This window comes from Osmia lignaria, chromosome 5, assembly GCF_051020975.1.
Source record: "Osmia lignaria lignaria isolate PbOS001 chromosome 5, iyOsmLign1, whole genome shotgun sequence".
Taxonomy (NCBI): Eukaryota; Metazoa; Arthropoda; class Insecta; order Hymenoptera; family Megachilidae; genus Osmia; species Osmia lignaria.
In genome coordinates this window covers 11,338,702-11,357,392 of record NC_135036.1, presented here as the reverse complement: position 1 = coordinate 11,357,392, position 18,691 = coordinate 11,338,702, and the positions used below count along the sequence as shown (strand labels likewise).

The 18,691-nt window shown below is 40.9% G+C and overlaps 1 protein-coding gene across 6 annotated transcripts in view; it reads right to left on the bottom strand.

The window, feature by feature from the left end:
• Nucleotides 1-18,691, bottom strand: part of LOC117605036 (venom dipeptidyl peptidase 4) — a 110,579-nt gene that overhangs the window by 68,410 nt on the left and 23,478 nt on the right. For all 6 annotated transcript variants that reach the window (XM_034325817.2, XM_034325815.2, XM_034325818.2 and 3 more), the window contains 2 exons: nt 15,302-15,396; nt 15,107-15,181 (listed from right to left, as the gene is read on the bottom strand). In XM_034325817.2, coding sequence (XP_034181708.1) covers nt 15,107-15,181; nt 15,302-15,396 — 170 coding nt within the window. The remainder of the gene's footprint in view (nt 1-15,106; nt 15,182-15,301; nt 15,397-18,691) is intronic.

Genomic DNA, 18,691 nt, shown 5'->3' with positions numbered 1-18,691 from the left:
TCGATTTAGAAAGCTTCGTCGCCAGAATTCAATAAGCTCGTTTCGCGAAGGAATAAGTACCCCGGTAAAACTCGCATATACTTTATTGCAATTATTCGGAATACTCGACGGTCAGCTCTTTGCTGACCAGAAGTTGGAATTAAAATGGAACAGCATCGAACGATGCTACTAAACTGTTTCCATAGGGAGTGACCTTTTGTCGCGGATCTAGGCGCGACGTTTTCGGTTTCGCGCGTTTTTCCGTGTACACACTTAATTTCCCAGAGGCGAGCCAACAGCTATTCACTTCGGCTGGCATCGTTCCAACAGAAGTGGCTCATACAGCGAGGCTAGTTCTTGAAATAAATCAGACCGTGGCCGATAAAAAGCATGGAATTTTCAGCGTTCCCGTCGACAAGATCGATACACCCTCGATAAATAAAATGTTTAAAGCCCCGGTAAAACGCCTCGGAACAGCGATGTTTTATCGTTCAACCCCCTGCTTCGATGAACGATCCTTTGCCTTCGATAGATTTGTTATGCGTCGACTTTTTCTACATGCACGCTATTTAACGCGACTAAATTTAACACCACGATTGCCTAACTTTTGATAGACTTTCATATTTTCCAAGTTCTTCAACTGCTAAACTTTTCATTTGGTAAATTTCAACTAGGATTCTTGGCATCCTTTATCTTTCAGTTCGTTTATTTTCCAAAGATTTTCGAATTGCTTCAATTTCATAAGTTGCAAACTTCTGTACCTTATCTGTAACTCGGAAAATAATACCAACCGTGGAACCTTTTGAAAAATTTGGTAAAAGAACACAGTCTTATCACTATCCGGGTATTATCGGTGGAAAGTTTTGGTTGTTGCATTTTGGTTAAGAGGAAAAACGATCTCTTCCGCGAGCAGCAGCGTTGCCAGTGGAATATAAATTAGATGGAAAAGTAAGTAAGGAGTACGCAGTTCGCGCGTACAGCCGCATTTAGGAGGGTGCATTTGGATGAGGGCCAAAGTGCGCGGATTACATTGCGTTTTAAATCGCGCCTTTATTATCCGAGCTTGCAATTAACTCGTTTGGACAGGATACGCGATAAAATGTCGCCCGATGATCGAACATCTATTTATTCTTGTCGATATTGTCTTTAGCGGTTGCATCGTTCGCAGAAGCGAAGATCCTCTTTACAGTCGCAATAATCTTCGTCCATTAATCTTGTACATTGCTTCCAGTGCTTTTGTGATTCGCGATTTAACCGCACCGCTGTTTTCCCGCTAGATTAATGTCCGGGAGGAAATTGTTTTTCGAGGATGGTGTGAAAGGTGTAACGATATATTATAAAGAACAAAAACCGGGGAGGAGAACGCGTGAATTACTGCGGAAAGTTGTCGAGATAGAAACGAATGATGGATTCGATGATCGTTGGGATACTACTTAAGAAGACTGTTGAGCTCGAGATTAATTTTCAGGGTGATCGATTGGTGCATGCATGGTTTAAGGGCGTGACTAAAACCGGGCTCGATGAGGTCAAGGAAACGTTGAGAAAGGGACGCTGATTGATCGAGTAGCCTTTCGGTAGGTAAGATTTTTTTTATCTCAAATATAATTACTACCTTGTTGTATATCAAATGGGCCAAGTACTAGAGAGTAACACGTATGTATAACGTATCAATTGAAAGTTTGAAGTTTGATGAAAATGTAATCCTCTCAGGATGAGTGGTCACTTGAAAATCGAAGTCTGGAGCCTCAAGACTGAATGGAAACGAGTCCCATCCCTTACTCGATCGACTCTCCAGGCATATTCCAGTGCACTCGAATACATACATACTCGAATCGATGGGATCGCGCTCTTCCTTCTCCCGCAAGTCGACTGATAAGTCTACCGGACAATTTGAGGAATAGCTCGAGTCGGTATCCTTTTCCCTAAAAAATTCGACGAACGTCAGCAAAGCTGAAACTTGGACAAGGAACATTCCACGTTTAGATAAAATTCTAACTGCACGGCACTCGAGTAACGGTTCGAAGATGAAAAGAAGGGATAATTTTGAAGAGAACGAGAGGCGTTGATTTTTCAAGGAAAAACTGATAAAAATGGCCGGCAATGACGGTCGTTAGGCGGCGATGTTTTATTCAAGGGAGCGTGTTAAATCGCAATAAATGCAGGCAATTCTGTTCGGCGAGTTTACACATTTCCAGGATACATAATGCATAGCGCATTCAGCGTATGGAATTCATAGCTCGCGACGATGAAATTGGGGTTACGTGATAAATACGACTCCCCAAACCTCCCTGTCCTCCTCTCCGTTCTCCTCCTTCGTTCACTCTGCGTTATTGTGTGTTTTTCGTGTTTACATTTTCCCGACCAATTTTCGCGTATTTGACAATGCGAAACGACTGATTATCAACTATCCAGTGTAGCGTAGCACGGTGTGCTCACCCGTACGTACGGTATACACGAATTAAATACATTTCGACCAACGTGAAAAGTCCCGTTTTTAAAAACACACGTAACTCTGGATTTACACCGTTCTCCGATTGCACGGTTTCAAATTGACACCATCGAAAAAAAAAAAAAAATCGCGAGAGATTCAAAATAACCGATGCAGGTTGCGTCGTAACGTAGCGCGTTGCGCGGGTCCGTTTCGTCGCTTTCATAGGCAAAGCAAGAATCCAACGGTCCGGGATAACCGTGGTCACCGCGAAACGATGAATTCAGCAATTCGAATAAAACTGTCGCAATCGAGGTTGGCGCTTTACAACGTAAACCACTTGCGATAGCACGACTTCAATCGCTTTGTCTCTCTTCTCTCTTTTATAACGTCTCTTTTTCACCAGCCTAGGTGCATGCAAATTGTTTCCTTTTGTTGGAAACAATCGGACAGTGGTATCCGCCGACGAGGTTTGTCATGCGGCCTGTTCGATACGGAGAAAAGCGTTTTACATTCGTGTTCTCCGCGGCTTTCAAATGGAAAAAAAAAAAAAATCATTCACAATCGACTGTACACACAGACGAATTTTAGCCTGCATCTTTCGTATTTCTTTGTTAAAAATCCTAACGCAATAGGTAATCATTGTTAATTAACGACGACACGAGAGAAGGGTTAGGAGGATTTTGCAAGCCGCTTATGGTCGAACATGATTTGGCTGAGGTCGGTCAGAAATTCCGACGAAATGGGCCAATGTAAATCACAAGAAGTGCCTGGTGCACGAGAAGCCCGTTATCAGTTCCACGGGAATTCTGGCCACATTTTTCAGCGTTGAAAATTCGACAGGCCCCTTGGAAATTCGCATAGCTGGCAATTATTTTTAAATTATTTGAGAAGAGTCGGTGGTTATAAAATGAATCGTGTGCGGTAATATATTCAAGGTCTTTGAAATTTTTAAAGTTCCTACTTGCTGGGGGAGAAAAATGTAAAATCCCCTTGTGAAACACGTCATTTTTTTCTTCTATTTTCAGTCACGACACACACTTTTCTCGAAAAAATCGAGAGACGAAAAAAAAAAAAAAAAAAGGAGGAAAATAATGGAACCGCAGCGACCGAATGGAACGCGAACTTTATCAGACCAGCTGCGGCGCCGGTGAATATTTCAAAATTCTGCAGGAACAATCGACTCTCCCTCTCGAACACGTGCTACGAACGAGAAAATCGAAAAAACGCATCGCTGTCCGAAAAATCCTGACGGTTTAATAAATTGTACCCGTACCCACGCGAAGAACCCGAAACTTTCTATGAGATATTAAGAAAACGAGCGATTTCGAGAGATAAAGAGCGTGGTACAATTTTTCGACGTTTATGGTACAAGTTGAACGTAGTCGGGTGTAACGAGTTCGGTAGAAAGGTTGCCGGATATTTCATCGAAACAGAGTTCATGGGATTCCACGTGTTCCACGTGGTCCAAGTTTTACGAAGGCCAAAGTAGGGTCGCATGAAAAAAACATGAATACAAATTGCTCAACCGGTAAGATGAAGGTATTAGGGAGCCACTGTTATGAGTATCCCCCTAAGCACACGAGGGTTAAATTAAGTTTGCAAGCGTTCTCAGAAAATATGTAAATAACCTTGAGATTCGATGGAGAAACTCTGGCAGTTGGAGGATCTTCGGCTCTTCTATGGGATAGCTGATCTCGAGCACCTGTTCCTCCGACACGAGATTCACCTACCGAAAGCTCAGACATACCTCGATTACAATTTCGATTCGAATCGTGCGAATTTTACCAGCTTGAATTTCAAAATCTACCTCGTCTCTACCTTCCAATTTTGTTTAATGAAACACGCACCGGGTTATTCCCCTTGAAAATTCACGCTCGATCGACGCTCCGCTTGCCTTTCGCTGATTATCGAAAAGAAAATTCATTTGAAAATCAATGAAAGGAGCGATACCAAGCGATTTCAAGTTTCATCACGTTAAACGTTGTTGCCTCGCAGCATGATACATACAGAAGAAAGATGGCGTGCCAATAAATAATGTACGAAGTCTGCATTTTCCCCTCGCTGCATATGTGCATCAAAAATGCATAGGAGCTTCACCTTTCGGCCTCTTATATTCGGTGAAAAATTCACGGATCACTTCGATCCCGAGACTTTTCAACGACACCGAGTTATTAGACGGAAGATCGTCTGCGTTAATAAATAATTTTACACTCGGCTCGAGTGTGAATTCCATTCGGAAAGGTACGACAACTTAATTCTCTGTTAAGAATCAGTGCAATTTGTCAGATGTAAATCGGGAAACTTTTCTCGTAACCGTGTCACGAGAGAGCTATTTAAATTTCAATAAATTCAACGAAATGCATGTTTCTCTTTTTTCTCTTCTTCCTTTTTCTTGTAATAGTATAAGAGAAAAATTAGCCACCATCGAGAGGTTATCAATGGGCGGTTCACGTGGAACCCATTACCCTTGTCATGCAATGCCTCGTTGCATCGAACACCTTCGGTGTTCCTCCAATTGTTCCTCGTTCTCGCGTCAGGCAAAACTAATTGCTTTCCTCATGCGATCCTTTTCCGTTCGAATCACCGTCGCGTCGTTCAGAACACATTTCCCGGCAATTTTACGCCGGACACAGACTGAAATTGAACGGATACTTGCAGATCTATGTCCCGATAACGGAATTACACTTCGTTTCTGAATAAAGTCTTATGTTTTAGACAGAGATTAGCATCAGACCTTGGAGAACTAGCTTTCGTGTCGGATTTATCATCCGGCAATTTATTCCGGTCGAAAAGATTGTTACCGAAATAATTTTCCGAACTTGAAAAATAAACTCTTTTCATGTTTTAACAGCCGACGTATAGTCGGTTGGTTACTTTCCTCGGAGAAATTTTCGAGTAGACGTTCCCAGGTCCTGGTCATGTTTGCCAGAGCTCATTTTCCCTGTCGAGAACTCGGGACGCCATCAAATTCCACGTCTGCTCGTCTCCCGGATCCAGGCAGCCGGTCGGTGTACAAACTTTACGACTTTCCCTCCCTCAATGAATTGGGGAGATAGCAATTCCGTATGACAGAGAAGTAGCTTCGTTCCCTCTTCGAGCAAGCCTTGTATTAATCTTACGCTTGGTATGGAGCCCATTAACGTGTACTCTGTCTTGGGAATCGGATCGACGAACGCAACACGAGCTGATTATGATAATGAATAGCTTCGGGCAATCTCGAGTGTACGGTCTCGATCTCGAGATGACGAATGCTTCGTTAGCCGACGAATAGACATGCTAACAACGACATCCACTCCAACCGAACTCCGCATTTTAAATGAAAAATTAATCAGCAGCAGACTTATTGAGAGATCTCCCGGATCTCCCTGTCTCTTCGTTTCTTTCATTTAATCGTTTCGCATACCGGTATATTCTTCTACAAATCACTTGTGGAATAAAAGTTGAAAACTCGTCGCTCGTTTCGATTTGCCATTACGTTTAATTTCATATAATTTTCAAAATCCAAATCTGAATCACGTTTCACCTTTCACCTTTCGTTCTATGCATGACAATTGAACCCGATACCGAAGGGGTAAAAATTCCACGAAAAAGAAAGAATATTCGTGCAAGGGTAGGTTATTGCTAATTTGTTTCGCAAAGTGCCAATCAATGGGGACACTGCAAAAAATTCCATCGAGAAAATCGAGAAACTAAATGAAACTGGTAGTTTCGCGGACGTGACAATTTAATTGCAAACATTTCAGTCCTCGTATCGCACGCAACACACATTTTTAATGAACGAACTCGATGAAAATGAATTCTCTCTTCTAGAGAATCTCGTCTCTCGCATGAAATCTCATTTTAGACTGGCTTCTAGGGTTGATTTTTTACGTATACAGTTGATTAAACACCACGAAATTGGATGGAATTGCAAATATTTGCAATGATCGAACGAGTTTCGAGCGAAAGTATAATAACATTGGAGGTTTGGATTATAAGAGGTAAACGCGACGGTGGAAATATTAAAAGAATATCGCGACGAAGGAGTCGCAGCTCATTTTCTTCATTTAATTCGACTCGTCGCGTCGAAAGAAAAAGGACCAATGAACAGCCGTCAGGGCGCGAAAATTTATTCAACTTCGAGAAAGCGGATTGTGGCACCAGCCGTGTTTTCGCGGCTGGCATCCTCCACTTTTCGCTCGCGCACCCTTCAATGCCTGAATTAACTAATTAACGCAATATTCCGCGGTTCTAGCCGCCTGGCTTTCCACAAAACGGTGCTGGATTTCACAAAATGCCTGCGATTCGCGCCTACGACTCGCCACCGAGTACTGCCGAGCACATCTTAATCCCTTCCACAAGGGACGAAGTACGCTCGTTACCGCGGTTTCTATTGTTAATCTCTAATCGTAGTACAAAGAGGGAATTACTACTCGAAGCGGAAACACCGTCGCCGAATAATCGAAGAAGCCTCTTGAGATCGACGAGCAGAATCGAATCGATCCACAACACCGCAAATAGATCGAATGCTCTACTCTAGAACAGTGATTTGCAGAGTTTCCTGATTGCCTGCCAACTAATAACTATGTTCGTTAGCAGTTTGTACCATTAATTAATGCGTCGCGTTCGTGCGCAGCAGGGTAACTCACCCTTAGGATAATTCAAAGTGGCAAGTGAAAAACTTTCCCAAATTTTTCCATTAGCCAGGAAACTCTACGGTACGAGTGAAAACAGATGGTAAGGTAACTTTAATATTCATTTTTGCCAGCACAGAAAATTCGGGACATAAAAGGGAGGAGAGAGTAATAACGTGTTCAGAGTTGGGTGTTCATCGCGTGCTCGTTTGCGAATTAACTGCGAGAAAGAGCAGCGGAGAATCGACAGTGAAACGAGAGAATTTCAAGCCGTTTCCTTGTTCCAATGTTTCTTGCGAGAATCAGAATCGCGAAAACGAGTATAACTTTGTCCACATGAAGCGTAACTTGGCTCGCGTAAGCACGAGCTTGTCCTCGAAGTTGACTGACTGAGGCTTCCTGCCAGAGATTCACTGCTTTTTCGTCAACAAATTTCCCGACTGCCTGTCTATGTACTTCGCGTAAACTAGAACGACAACTTGGCGAAACTGAAGACCTGGTCGCAAAAACGTTTCAAGGAAGTTAAACGAACTTTACAAGGAACGTTCGACCGATTCTACTCGGCGTGAAACGATCCTTTATACATTGGAATTAATCAAACTTGTCTCTTGCCTCCTAGTCTACCTAATCTACGATGCGAACTAATTACTCGCATGATGAATTATCTTGGATAAGTACTTTATCACGATGCAAATATTCATTGGTAAGCGAGTAATCTAATATCAAAGTAATGGCAAAGCTAACAAACAACGTATTGGTTTCGTACAAACACGTCGAAAAGGTATATCCCTTTTTTACATTCGAAATGAGGATATACATCGGTAGGATATACAGGTACGTTTCCAAAGGAAGATCTATGGCGTGGCTAATTACCAGCCGCGTAGAGGGGCAAAAATCTCTTGGTTCGGGTCAATATCCTCCGATCGAAACAAGCGGAAACCTTCGGAAGCGAAGGGGTTGGCAATATACGCGTTGCTACCGGCAATGCATCATGAAAATTGGCCACGGGACGTGTGACGTACGTTTAAGTCCCGGATTAATTTCTTCGCTTCGACGGTGTGCTGTGGCCCCGGAATCATCGGCAATTTTTCAAACGTTCCTCGCACCTGTCGACCAACGACACGTGTGTCCACCTCCCGCAAAACTATCGACCAACCCCTTCCTCCTCCTCCTCCTCCTCCTCCGTTTATTTTCACCATGCAAATTAATTCCAATATTTTTCTGTTCAAAGAAACATCATAAGTAATCTTCTCAACATGCTATTATACAAATTAGTCGTTTAAATAGTTGGGAAACTTTTGATGTTGACGATGAAAGCAGCTGATGCAAAAAATATAAAGCTGCGAAATTTAATGAATATTTAATGAATGAAAAGAACTTGATCCGATTGTTAGCGAAATGAGCAGCACGAAAACCAAGTATAACTGCAAAGTATATTTTACACGTTTCAGAGGTTTCAGTAGTTTCGAAATTAGAAGGCGAAACGTAGGCAAGAAATCGTGGAAATTGAACAATAAAAGAGTCATCAATCTAACTCGTTGCCAGTGGCAAATAAATTTCAGGACCGTGTCAGCGGTCTTATAATTAAGATAAGCAATCTTGAAACGCTCGTTCGTTCGCGTGTAGCTGGCATTGAAATATGTACCCTTGGTTCAACGATTACAAACTTCAAAGAGAGGTATACCCAGTGAGTTAGCCAGGATAGTTTTGATCCTGTTGGTTGAAGCGTGTTCGCGTTCGATTCGACCAGTGATTTACCGTTAATCGTGAATAAAAGCAAAAACTTTGAGGATCGGTAACCTTTGCTGCTTCCAACTTTAATCCTTTCGATTACTTGAAGGGAGGCCAACCACCGCGGAACAACTTCTTTAATTCCATAAACTTTCCTTTTAGCGGCTCCTTTTACCATCCACGGTTACAGCTCGAGTCTTGCTTAAAGTGCAGTTTATCTCGAAATACGCAGTCTCTATATTTTGATAGAAAAATTTCAATAGAGAGTCCAGTTTATAATTTTTGTTTTTCAATTCACCTATTCTCTATTTTATTGCATAACAAACGAAGAGGATCTCGAGCACGTAACAATGTAAGCACGAAGCGAAATCAAAGCACGTCTGACATTATACGAAATCTCATCGGTCCCCATACATAATTCACCAGCATCCGATTATTGAAAATCGGTAACACAAGGCAAAAGCAACGGATCATAAATAACCAAGATCGAATAATTCCAATATCAGAAGAGGAGCAGCGAGTAAAAGAAGAAATAAAGTGGATGGATACTGGTTCAGTCGTTCGAGTACATATTCCTCGACTCAAAATCGATGCAACCACTACAACAGATCTTGTTGTCATTTTACTTGTAGCATCCTTTGAGACAACCTGTATTGAAATGTGTAGCGTTAGTTAGCCCGGTACAGCAATCAACGCGTTAGAGGCTTCTCGACACGAAGCCGTTGTACAAGCTCGCATAAGTTCGTTGTTCTTTGTGGCCGTTGTCAAAGGGCTTTCCATGGTAATTTAATCGGCCAACCGTTTCCCCCCATGGTTCATTGTTACGGCGTGCGAGAGAGCAACTGCGCGTTTTCAATCTCTGCAAGGCCATTTCGCATTCAACGTCCCGCAAACGTGATGATTAATTAATGAGCCAGCCCTTCGCGTCGGCCGAATTAATGCGACAGTTTTTCTTGGCGCAGCCTGCGTAAGCAACCTGTCTCAAAGTAAACTCAGCGGGAGAGAAAGACAGATGGGAAAGTAAACAAGACTTTTTCACCGGCTATGAGAAAATCTTAATCGCATTCCTTGGTAAAGTGTCATCGCTTTGTCTGCAACAATTCATCCAATTACCTTTCCGAGTGGCAACGTCTTTACCACCCTTACGCTAACAACACTTAACAAAGAAAAGAGGCGCCAGGTGTGGGAATGAGTGGAAAATCGTTTGCAAACGAAATAAAAGGTACAGTCGTACTAGAATGATATCGAAAAATTTGAAAATCCACAACGTTACCGTGTTATTATTCGTATGATATGGATCGATTGATAATTTCCTATACCTACAAGTAAAGGAGGTGGAAGAGCATGGAAATCAAGTGTAGATAGATAAAAAAATATGGAAGAAAAGTTGTTCGTTAACGAGCCGAGATGGCGGCGAGACCGATTTTCTACTTTGAATTTTTGAACAGAACCGTGTGACTTCATTAAACGCGCACGGTGCACATCGATAGATAAAACTCCAGTCAGAAAGGTACACATTATGCGATGAGCAACGTGACATGCTATCGTACAAACGTGGCAGCATCCTCTAATGATGCAAGGACCGGATGGTGGCACAGCAATATTCTCTTTTTCGTAGTTTTTCTTTTTCACCTGCCCTCCCTGTTCGTTCGCTCTCTCGACCTCGTTCTATGTTTCTCTCTTTCTCACCCTCTAACACACTCATGGAAAATTCCAATAATCAGCAAACTTGCCTACGCGTGTACACTGGCAACCGGAAATTCATTAGACGTCCATTGTGTATCGTCCCTCGTTCCAATTAGTATTATTTCTCTCAGCCAGGTTGCGTTTACTCTTTTATACTAAATCAGGGATTTTCCTTCCTCGCAGGATTACCGTCAGTTTTTGTTTTCCCTTCTTCTTACGAGATTATTTTCAATCAGTCAACGAATACTCCTCCTCGTTTGCAAATTTTTTCCCCTCCAACTAACTCGACGATAATAATAACATTTGTCGTTAATTACATGCATTAATTACTGCGCGAAACGGTATTAATCAGAATGATTAATTACGAGCTGGTAATACCACGCCCAACCGCGCTTGGAACTTCGGTGTTCCATTTTAATGCCAAAATATGAAGAAAAGGATATTCTTGATTTAAGGAAAAAATACCGACCTAGTCTAACGCAATTGCCTTCAATATTTAATCGAACCTTTTTCCCTGTTCCCTTTCATATTTGAATATTAAAATATTTTTTCTGATGGTTCGTCAGAACGCTTCAAACATCTAACAAGTCATTGTTATGGATGAATATTCAGTTTGCAAATAGCCCGTGGCTCTATGTTTACGTTTTCTCTTGTAAATTATGGAGGAAAGTTTATTCTCGTAAATTTTAATGAAACATTTATCTACAAAGAATGTATGAATAAATTAAACGAAAAACCGGAAGGGCTCTTCTTTGGTTTGGTTCGATGCACAAAAAACTTTTGCAAAATAATGTAACGAACCAATTGAGAACGATATTATGAAAATACTTATGCGCCTCAATTTATTTCCACAAAATTAGTAATATTATAAGTCAGAAAATTTCAAACCTCTGGCGAACAATATTCGCGTGCCATTTGAAGAGGGAATAAAAGTCTATTATAGGTGAAAGGGTTGGTAACGAGGAGCGAATGAAGAGAAAAAGCCGTTCTTTGAGCATGGTCGGTGTAAAAAAAAAAGAAAAGAAAAAGAAAATAGAAAAAGTCACTTTCGTTGAACATTAACTGTTCCGTATAGTTGAGAGAAGCAGTATGCCCGAAGGCGACTCGTTATACGCGGCGAGTTCTCTCGGCAATAAGAAGAGAATAACACTTTCTAGCTAGTATAATATTCATACTGCCCTCTCTCTCTCTCTCCTCGTTGCCATCTCGATACAATTGTTATTAATCGTTTCGAGTATTAGGCTTAGAAAGAACCGGTCGATGACCCAGATCGCTTAATGGATTAAAGCAGCCGCCTGGGAAACGAGAGGATTCGATTTCGGAACTTTGACTCGGAGCAGTTCGACGTCTAATCTCACCCCTTTCCAACAATTCTCAAATGGGCTAGTTTCGCTAGTAATTGCAAACGCTGATGACTTTGTTAATTTAGCTATGGGTTTAAACACTTTGCACTCAACAGTTGGATTATTGGAAATAAATTGAAATTCAAAAGTCTAAGCACATATTGAAACGGAAGCTCGGTTGACTAAGGCAAGCTGTGAAATTCCGAAATCCCACCGATTAACATGCAAACGCAAAGATGACCTCGTTCGCTGGCATCTGCTCTAGATTCCCATTAATGCATAACATAGACAGCAGGTATCTGGTAGTCAAAGCTGGCCGTACGCACGATATTCTTGGAACCACGTGTTCCAACATAATTCCAACGAGGGTCGCCTGGGGGTCAACATACGCATGCCTAAATACCATATAATACCTGACGTGCATATCGCCTACGTAGCCTACCAACCCCTCTGCTCAGCTTCCTCGATTCCTCCTCGCCATTCAGCACTACGCATAATCGACCACCACCACCACCATCGCTACCACCACCTTTGCAAGCTGCTCGCCCCAATTGCATAAATTACAGCTACTGTATCCCTACCTCCTCCTTCTCCCTCCGTTACGCTTTCCACTTATCTATTTCTCCCATTTTTCTTATCTCGAATTACTAGTGTCATTTTACGGGTATCTAAAATTTCCCTGTTTCTCATTCCCCCTGTAGATCGCGTCTCGTTTACCGTGTTTCCGTTGACGCCGTCCAAAGTGTACAAAACCCTTTGCGAGATTTTATCTGTTACTCTCCCGGTTGTCCGGGATCAACGCGTGTTCTCGCTCGAAGCAATTATATTCGAAATACAATGCATATTTCTGGTACAGTACGGTAACATTAGTCAGCGTTTCTCTATGGCGATAACACGGTGAAACTCGCTAAGCTTTCGAGCTTATTGTTATCTACAACGGTGTTGTTCTAAAGCTTTCTCTTTATACGAGCAACGTGTATAGATTGATGGGAAAATGATCAGTGTGCTTCTGTCAACGAATAATTATTGTGTTATGGCGTTTGGTATTGAACTCTTCTAGAGTGAAACGGGTTAAGGACCATGAACAGCGGAGCATGTATCCTCTGTTCGGAAATCCAACAGCTGACCAGGTTGGACATACATAACTCAGGATTTCACGTGCAGCGGTAACAAGATGGGACGCGGTTCGTTGGCGTAACACGCGCCATGGGGCAGTCAGTTGTACGGGAGGGGTGTTTCAAGCAACCCCTACAGTACAAATGTAGCGAAACCGTGCTGAGAGAAGCGCAATGCAAGGAAATAGGAAAAGAAGAGCGGGTTCCAACGAGAAAACGAGTCACCGACAGAATGTTGAAAAAGAAGGGCGGCTCGCGTAACGCAATGTGATTCTGAAAGACACCTATTGGATTTGGAATTTGAATACGAAATCAGACGGTCGACGTCTAAACGTAACACGGTAATGTCAAAACAGTATTTTTCTTTAAATAAATATGATATTTTCGTTAAATCCGAATAAAATTCTACGTTTCTTTTTCTAGACTAGCGTGTAGCTGGAAAAAAAGTTTCGATCCCATAATTTTTATCACTTTTTCTCGCTTATTACTGTCTAAACTAGGCCATCGATACGTTCGATATGCTCTCAAAATCTACTCGGGCAAAAGTGCTTCTACTACGCGTATATTTGCCACGCGATACGCTCCCAACTTTTAGCCTCGATATAATTTCGAAACTTGATAATCCGTGTTCGCGTGAAAACACCGGAAAATTGGTTTTTACTTTCGCGTAATTGGGGAACCACGTCGAACGTCGCAAATTACACGACACCGAAATTGACGAATTGCCGATATAAATCCGATTTCTCCATTTTCAGGGGAAAAAAAGAAGGTATATTGTATGTGCATGTAAATGAAAAATAATAACTCATTCATTATTCTCTCGAATACAAAAGGAAAAGAACAACAGAGGTTGCCCAACATGAAATACCAACAGAATATTTACCTTTTCATTTTTGATAATAAAAAATTGTTATGATATACACTTTAAAAATACTTGTTTGTAAACAATGCATGAGTTTTTTGATGAATTGCTCTGTTTTTGTTTATATTATAACAAAAAGGGTTGCAATTTAATACCGGGGTTGATATAACAGGAAAGCCCATTGAATTTCTAACTGAAAAACATGCATGTTGCTCAGCTCAACTTTTTTACCGCAATACAGTTTACAGTAGCAACTTCTATGGCTGTTCTCACCCTTCCAAAGCGGATGGCAATTTATTTAATTTCTATATTATTCCTCGGCTATTTTCATACATGCCTTTTTGTGAATATTATTTTCACAAAGCAGGAAAACACGAAAGTCAGCGGTTTCCTAGCCAAGACAGTCAAATAATCCACCCTTCTCGTTTAAAAAAAAAAAAAAAGATGCTGCTGATTCTTGCTGCGAGTGGTTCAATTCATTTAAATGCAAATGCGGGCTTCAAGGATGATAAAACAACTGTCCTACAATATCGTCCTAGCTCAGAGCTTTTTATTTTCATTCATAAGATTTTCATTTGTAAAAGGATTTTGAATACCAACAACTTTCTGACGAATAAAGAAAAGAAAATTCCTTTGATCTACAAAGCAATACTTTTAAAATTAATCAAGAGATTTGAATTAACGAAAAAGGGAAGGAAGCTTCAACAACTACTTGTTAATAAAAGGTGGAGGACTCGAAAAATGAAGAGAGCTCCAGGTTCGAGTTAACGAAGAGAAACTTTGGAAAAGCGAGTGTTCTGTTTCATTCGATATAGAGGTAAACTTTGAAAAACGGAATCCTTAGTTTCACTGAACCGTGGAAAACTTGGAGAATGAAAGGCTCGAGGTGAGTTCATCGATTTCAATAGCAGAACCCTATGTCTTTTGAGAATTGCATTTATACAGGATGTACCATGATTAATGCAATAAAAAATAAATGGAAAATTTCTATATATTTCTGTTGAACTATAGCGCAACGGATCTACGGCATTTATTACACAGTTAGCGGGTAGATTTCACCCGTGAAGTATACCAATCGTTGAAATAATTAAAGATAGCACACGTGTGCTAAACGTAAATGGCCAGCAGCTGCGAGTATTGATCGAAGCCTATCACACTGGGTAATTCCGTGGTCGGTCCACTGAGGAAATTTATTCGCAGTTCCTGGATCGACCTAATAACGCCGAAATTTTCATTTCTATCCCCGACTAATTTTTATACAAACGATTTTACTCGCGAAATCTAATCGATTATTGTTATGACAACACGTGAAACATAATAGAAATTGTGATTTCGTTGTGACTTACCTTCTGGTAATCAGTGGCCAGGAGGAGATACTTCCGATCGGCGGAAATCTGATGATCAAAACTGGACATCAACGCCTGAAAATCCAAGGAAACTTGGTTGAAATCATACTTCGTGATTGAATGATTCTATCCCGTCAACTCTCTGTTACAAAACGAAGCAAGGTAGACAAGCGATTTCAACGTTGTTGTACTCACATTGTTATTAGAGTCGAGAATTTTTCTCGGCTTTCTTGCTGCGACATCATAGATCAAGAGATTTCCCGTTTCATCGCGATACAGTATCTCGTTTCCTGAAACAGAGAGCATAACACGTGTATTTCCCTTTACGAGCCGTTCGCAACGCGACGAGCTTTTATCGCGAGAAAAAAAAAAAACACAATGATGAATAAGAACAATAGAGAGTGTGAAACCAAGTTACCTTTCATCGGTTTACGATGGAACGATGTATATTGATACTCTTTAATTAGAGCGACTGAGTATTGATTTGAATTGAACTGAATTCAATTGAATTGGGGAAAAATTAGTGCAGAAAAAGTCACCAATATAAAGGGAGATTATTTGGGATTTTCTTTTCAAAGCTAAATGATAGAGGTACTAATGGAGATTATTGATAAGATTATGTCTTGGAGCTTCATTTAGTGACATTGCAAAATTACTAATTTTCAGATTGCAATTAACATCAGATAAAATAGATGGAAATAAAGAATATAGCGTAAAAAGTTGAATATTAAAATTATGGATAGATAGGAGCAAGCGTCAAAGTGTTGATTAATCTATATTACCCGGTGTCTGACCATACGCCGATATTACTACTGGGACAGCGTTCAAAGCGCTACAAGTCCAATCAAGTAATGTGTAGCAACATTTTTCAAATACCTATCGTCGTGAATATATTAGACAACTTCTACTATCTATCGGAAGCTGGAAATGACATACGTCAATCGTTATTGGAAGCAGACTGTGGGTGGTTGCGCGTCACCGTTGTGGTTGATTCATCTGTTTTGAAGTGATGCCGGATATTAAAAAGCTCTGGCATTCCGTCCAAGTCTCGTCTCATAGTTTTATATAGAAGGATGCTACGAGGAAAAATGTCCGGAGGCAATCGTTGTCATTCGACGGGTTTATTCCCTCGATATCGAGGCTCGAGAGGCCGGATACCCGGTTACAGGTGCAGCTACGCGTTAGACCCACGGGCCACAACGAAATCTTGTTAATCCCGGCTAATTAGGGACAGAGGTGGTTAACGGTTAAAGGAGGGTACGGATTATTGCGGTTTGATTTCGTTTGCGGCAAAACTTCGTCAATTCCGGTTAATTAGAGGTAGCAATTCGGATTATACGGATTAATAGGGTTGGTCCTGGGTTAGACGTCGAATCGAACCTTTCAGATTGATACCTGTAGTGTAGAAGAAAATTCTATTGAATTTTCAATTCCTCGGGGATTAAAATTTCCATTAATTCGTCAAATGATATTATATGAATTATCGCAACTACCAGCTGGGTACCAGCAGTTTTAAAATAAACACCAAGGTAGGTGTACACAGCCGACTCGGCGAGACTCGAGGGTAAAATTTTGTTAAAACTGTGATGGAGTTAGTTAAAAGTACGCAGTTTAATTAACACATTGACTGCTAGCAGCGATGGCCGGTGAGCGGCAACATTTTTTTCTCCTGTAACTCGAGCAACTTTAACTGAGTCACCAATATTTTTGTCGAGAACCGTGCCCGGCACTCCGGCAACAAACCCGATTTTAACGAAGCTCCAAGACCGTGCACAGCATAATAGCGACATCGTGTTCAAAAAACGCTGACATACCGATAGCCATGTTAGCTTCTAATTTGCGTCATCGCGTCAGAGTGCTTATAGCTATATGCTGCTTCCACCCCTTTCGAATCCATGCTTTTATCTCTACCCTCTGCCTATACAAGCTGTCGCAAAACACGTAGCTATCCCTTAAACGTCTGATTAAAAAAAACCAACGCAATGTGAAAATGAATTTTTAATAAAATAAAACGTTTTAATGAGTTATTGACCTTTGTAATCACTATATAACAATTACCAAAGGTCCATACCCAATTCCAAAATGAAACACGGCACGAGAGAAATTAATACAATGAATAATTGGTCTGAATAATTAATGAATAAGGAATAATGAATTAATTTAAATCAACTTATGTATATTAGCTTAATTTACCATTGCCAATTACTCGAATCACAACTATTGTGAAATGACCTGTACACCTTTTCCCTGACAACGTCGCGTATTAATCGAGTTCGTTCGTACGGGAATAACGCAAGCACACGGAGTAGTTTATAAAGTGCACACCACACAGGAATAATTACACTCAAGTGAACCACCGTTTTTTTCCATGGTTTAATTTTCTTGTAAATATACCCGTCGATGAATTATGTCCTGATTGTTTCTCAATTCCCATACAAAACCGACCTTCCATTGCGGATCGATCCTGTTTCTCTAGTTAAACTAATTAGCAGGTTGACCGTTACGTGGATTACAGCGATAATAATTTATTAATGAAACGAAATACAAACGACTGCCAATTTGCGATAGCAAATTGAAACACCCAAAAGTAAGAACGAAATTATTTTCCAGTCTCTCAGGTAAATCCGTGAATCTCGAGAGAGCAAAATTCGCAAACTTCCTTTCAATATTAATAACACACTTGCTGTGAATCGGTGTGTGCCGTGTCGCTTCGTCTATTTTAACGAGGAAGATTGCGAATGAAAATTTAATAACGGTGCGACCTTCGTGTTAGCGCTCGTTTCTTGCATCCGACAAGAAGGAAAAAATGCATCAATCATTAGGGCAATTTTTTTTTTAGCGCGATTCGTTAGGAAAATCGACAACCGATGCTGGCAGGATACTGTGAAAAATTGCGAGTTCCGCTTTTGCAACGGAATTGATAGCACGAGCAATTGATCGATGAAAAAAAAAAAAAATAAAAAAAAAAGCGAAAAGGGTGGAGTAAACGAAATAGGAAATGAAAGGAAATTAATTAAACGCGCGTGTACGGGGGTGTTTGGTTGCAGGGTGTTCGTTTGAAAGTTTCATGGAAATATTTTCCAGAGGATTTCAACTTCAAACGAACGGCTTGTTTCTTTTAAAGGATGATGTGCATGCAATCGCTGTAACCCGAAATGAAGCTTACCAAGCAAAAGACGGAGAAGTGGTATGAGTCCAGCTTATGGGGGTAAACGTTTATACCGTACAACGCCGTTTACAGAGAGCTACGATCTCACGGTCGTTGCTGCGTGTGCATGCTTTTATAAGAAACTCTCAACGACGTGTTGTAAACGGAAGAAGACGCTTAAGGTAACGGTTCTGATAACAGGCTTGGGATTAAGGGAACGTTCCGTCGTCGAGGAAGAAGTTAACGCACGTGAAAAACTAGCGCTCAACACTTGCCAACTTACGGTAACTCATATATTTCTGTATAAAATTTCTCGAAAAAAATTGCTTGAAAATACGTGAAATAAAGAAAAAGAGAATATCAATCGGTAGACATACGGTTTCTCCGCGGTCGTTAAATCTATGGGGGCAATATTCGTACATTCGCCTCCCCCGATC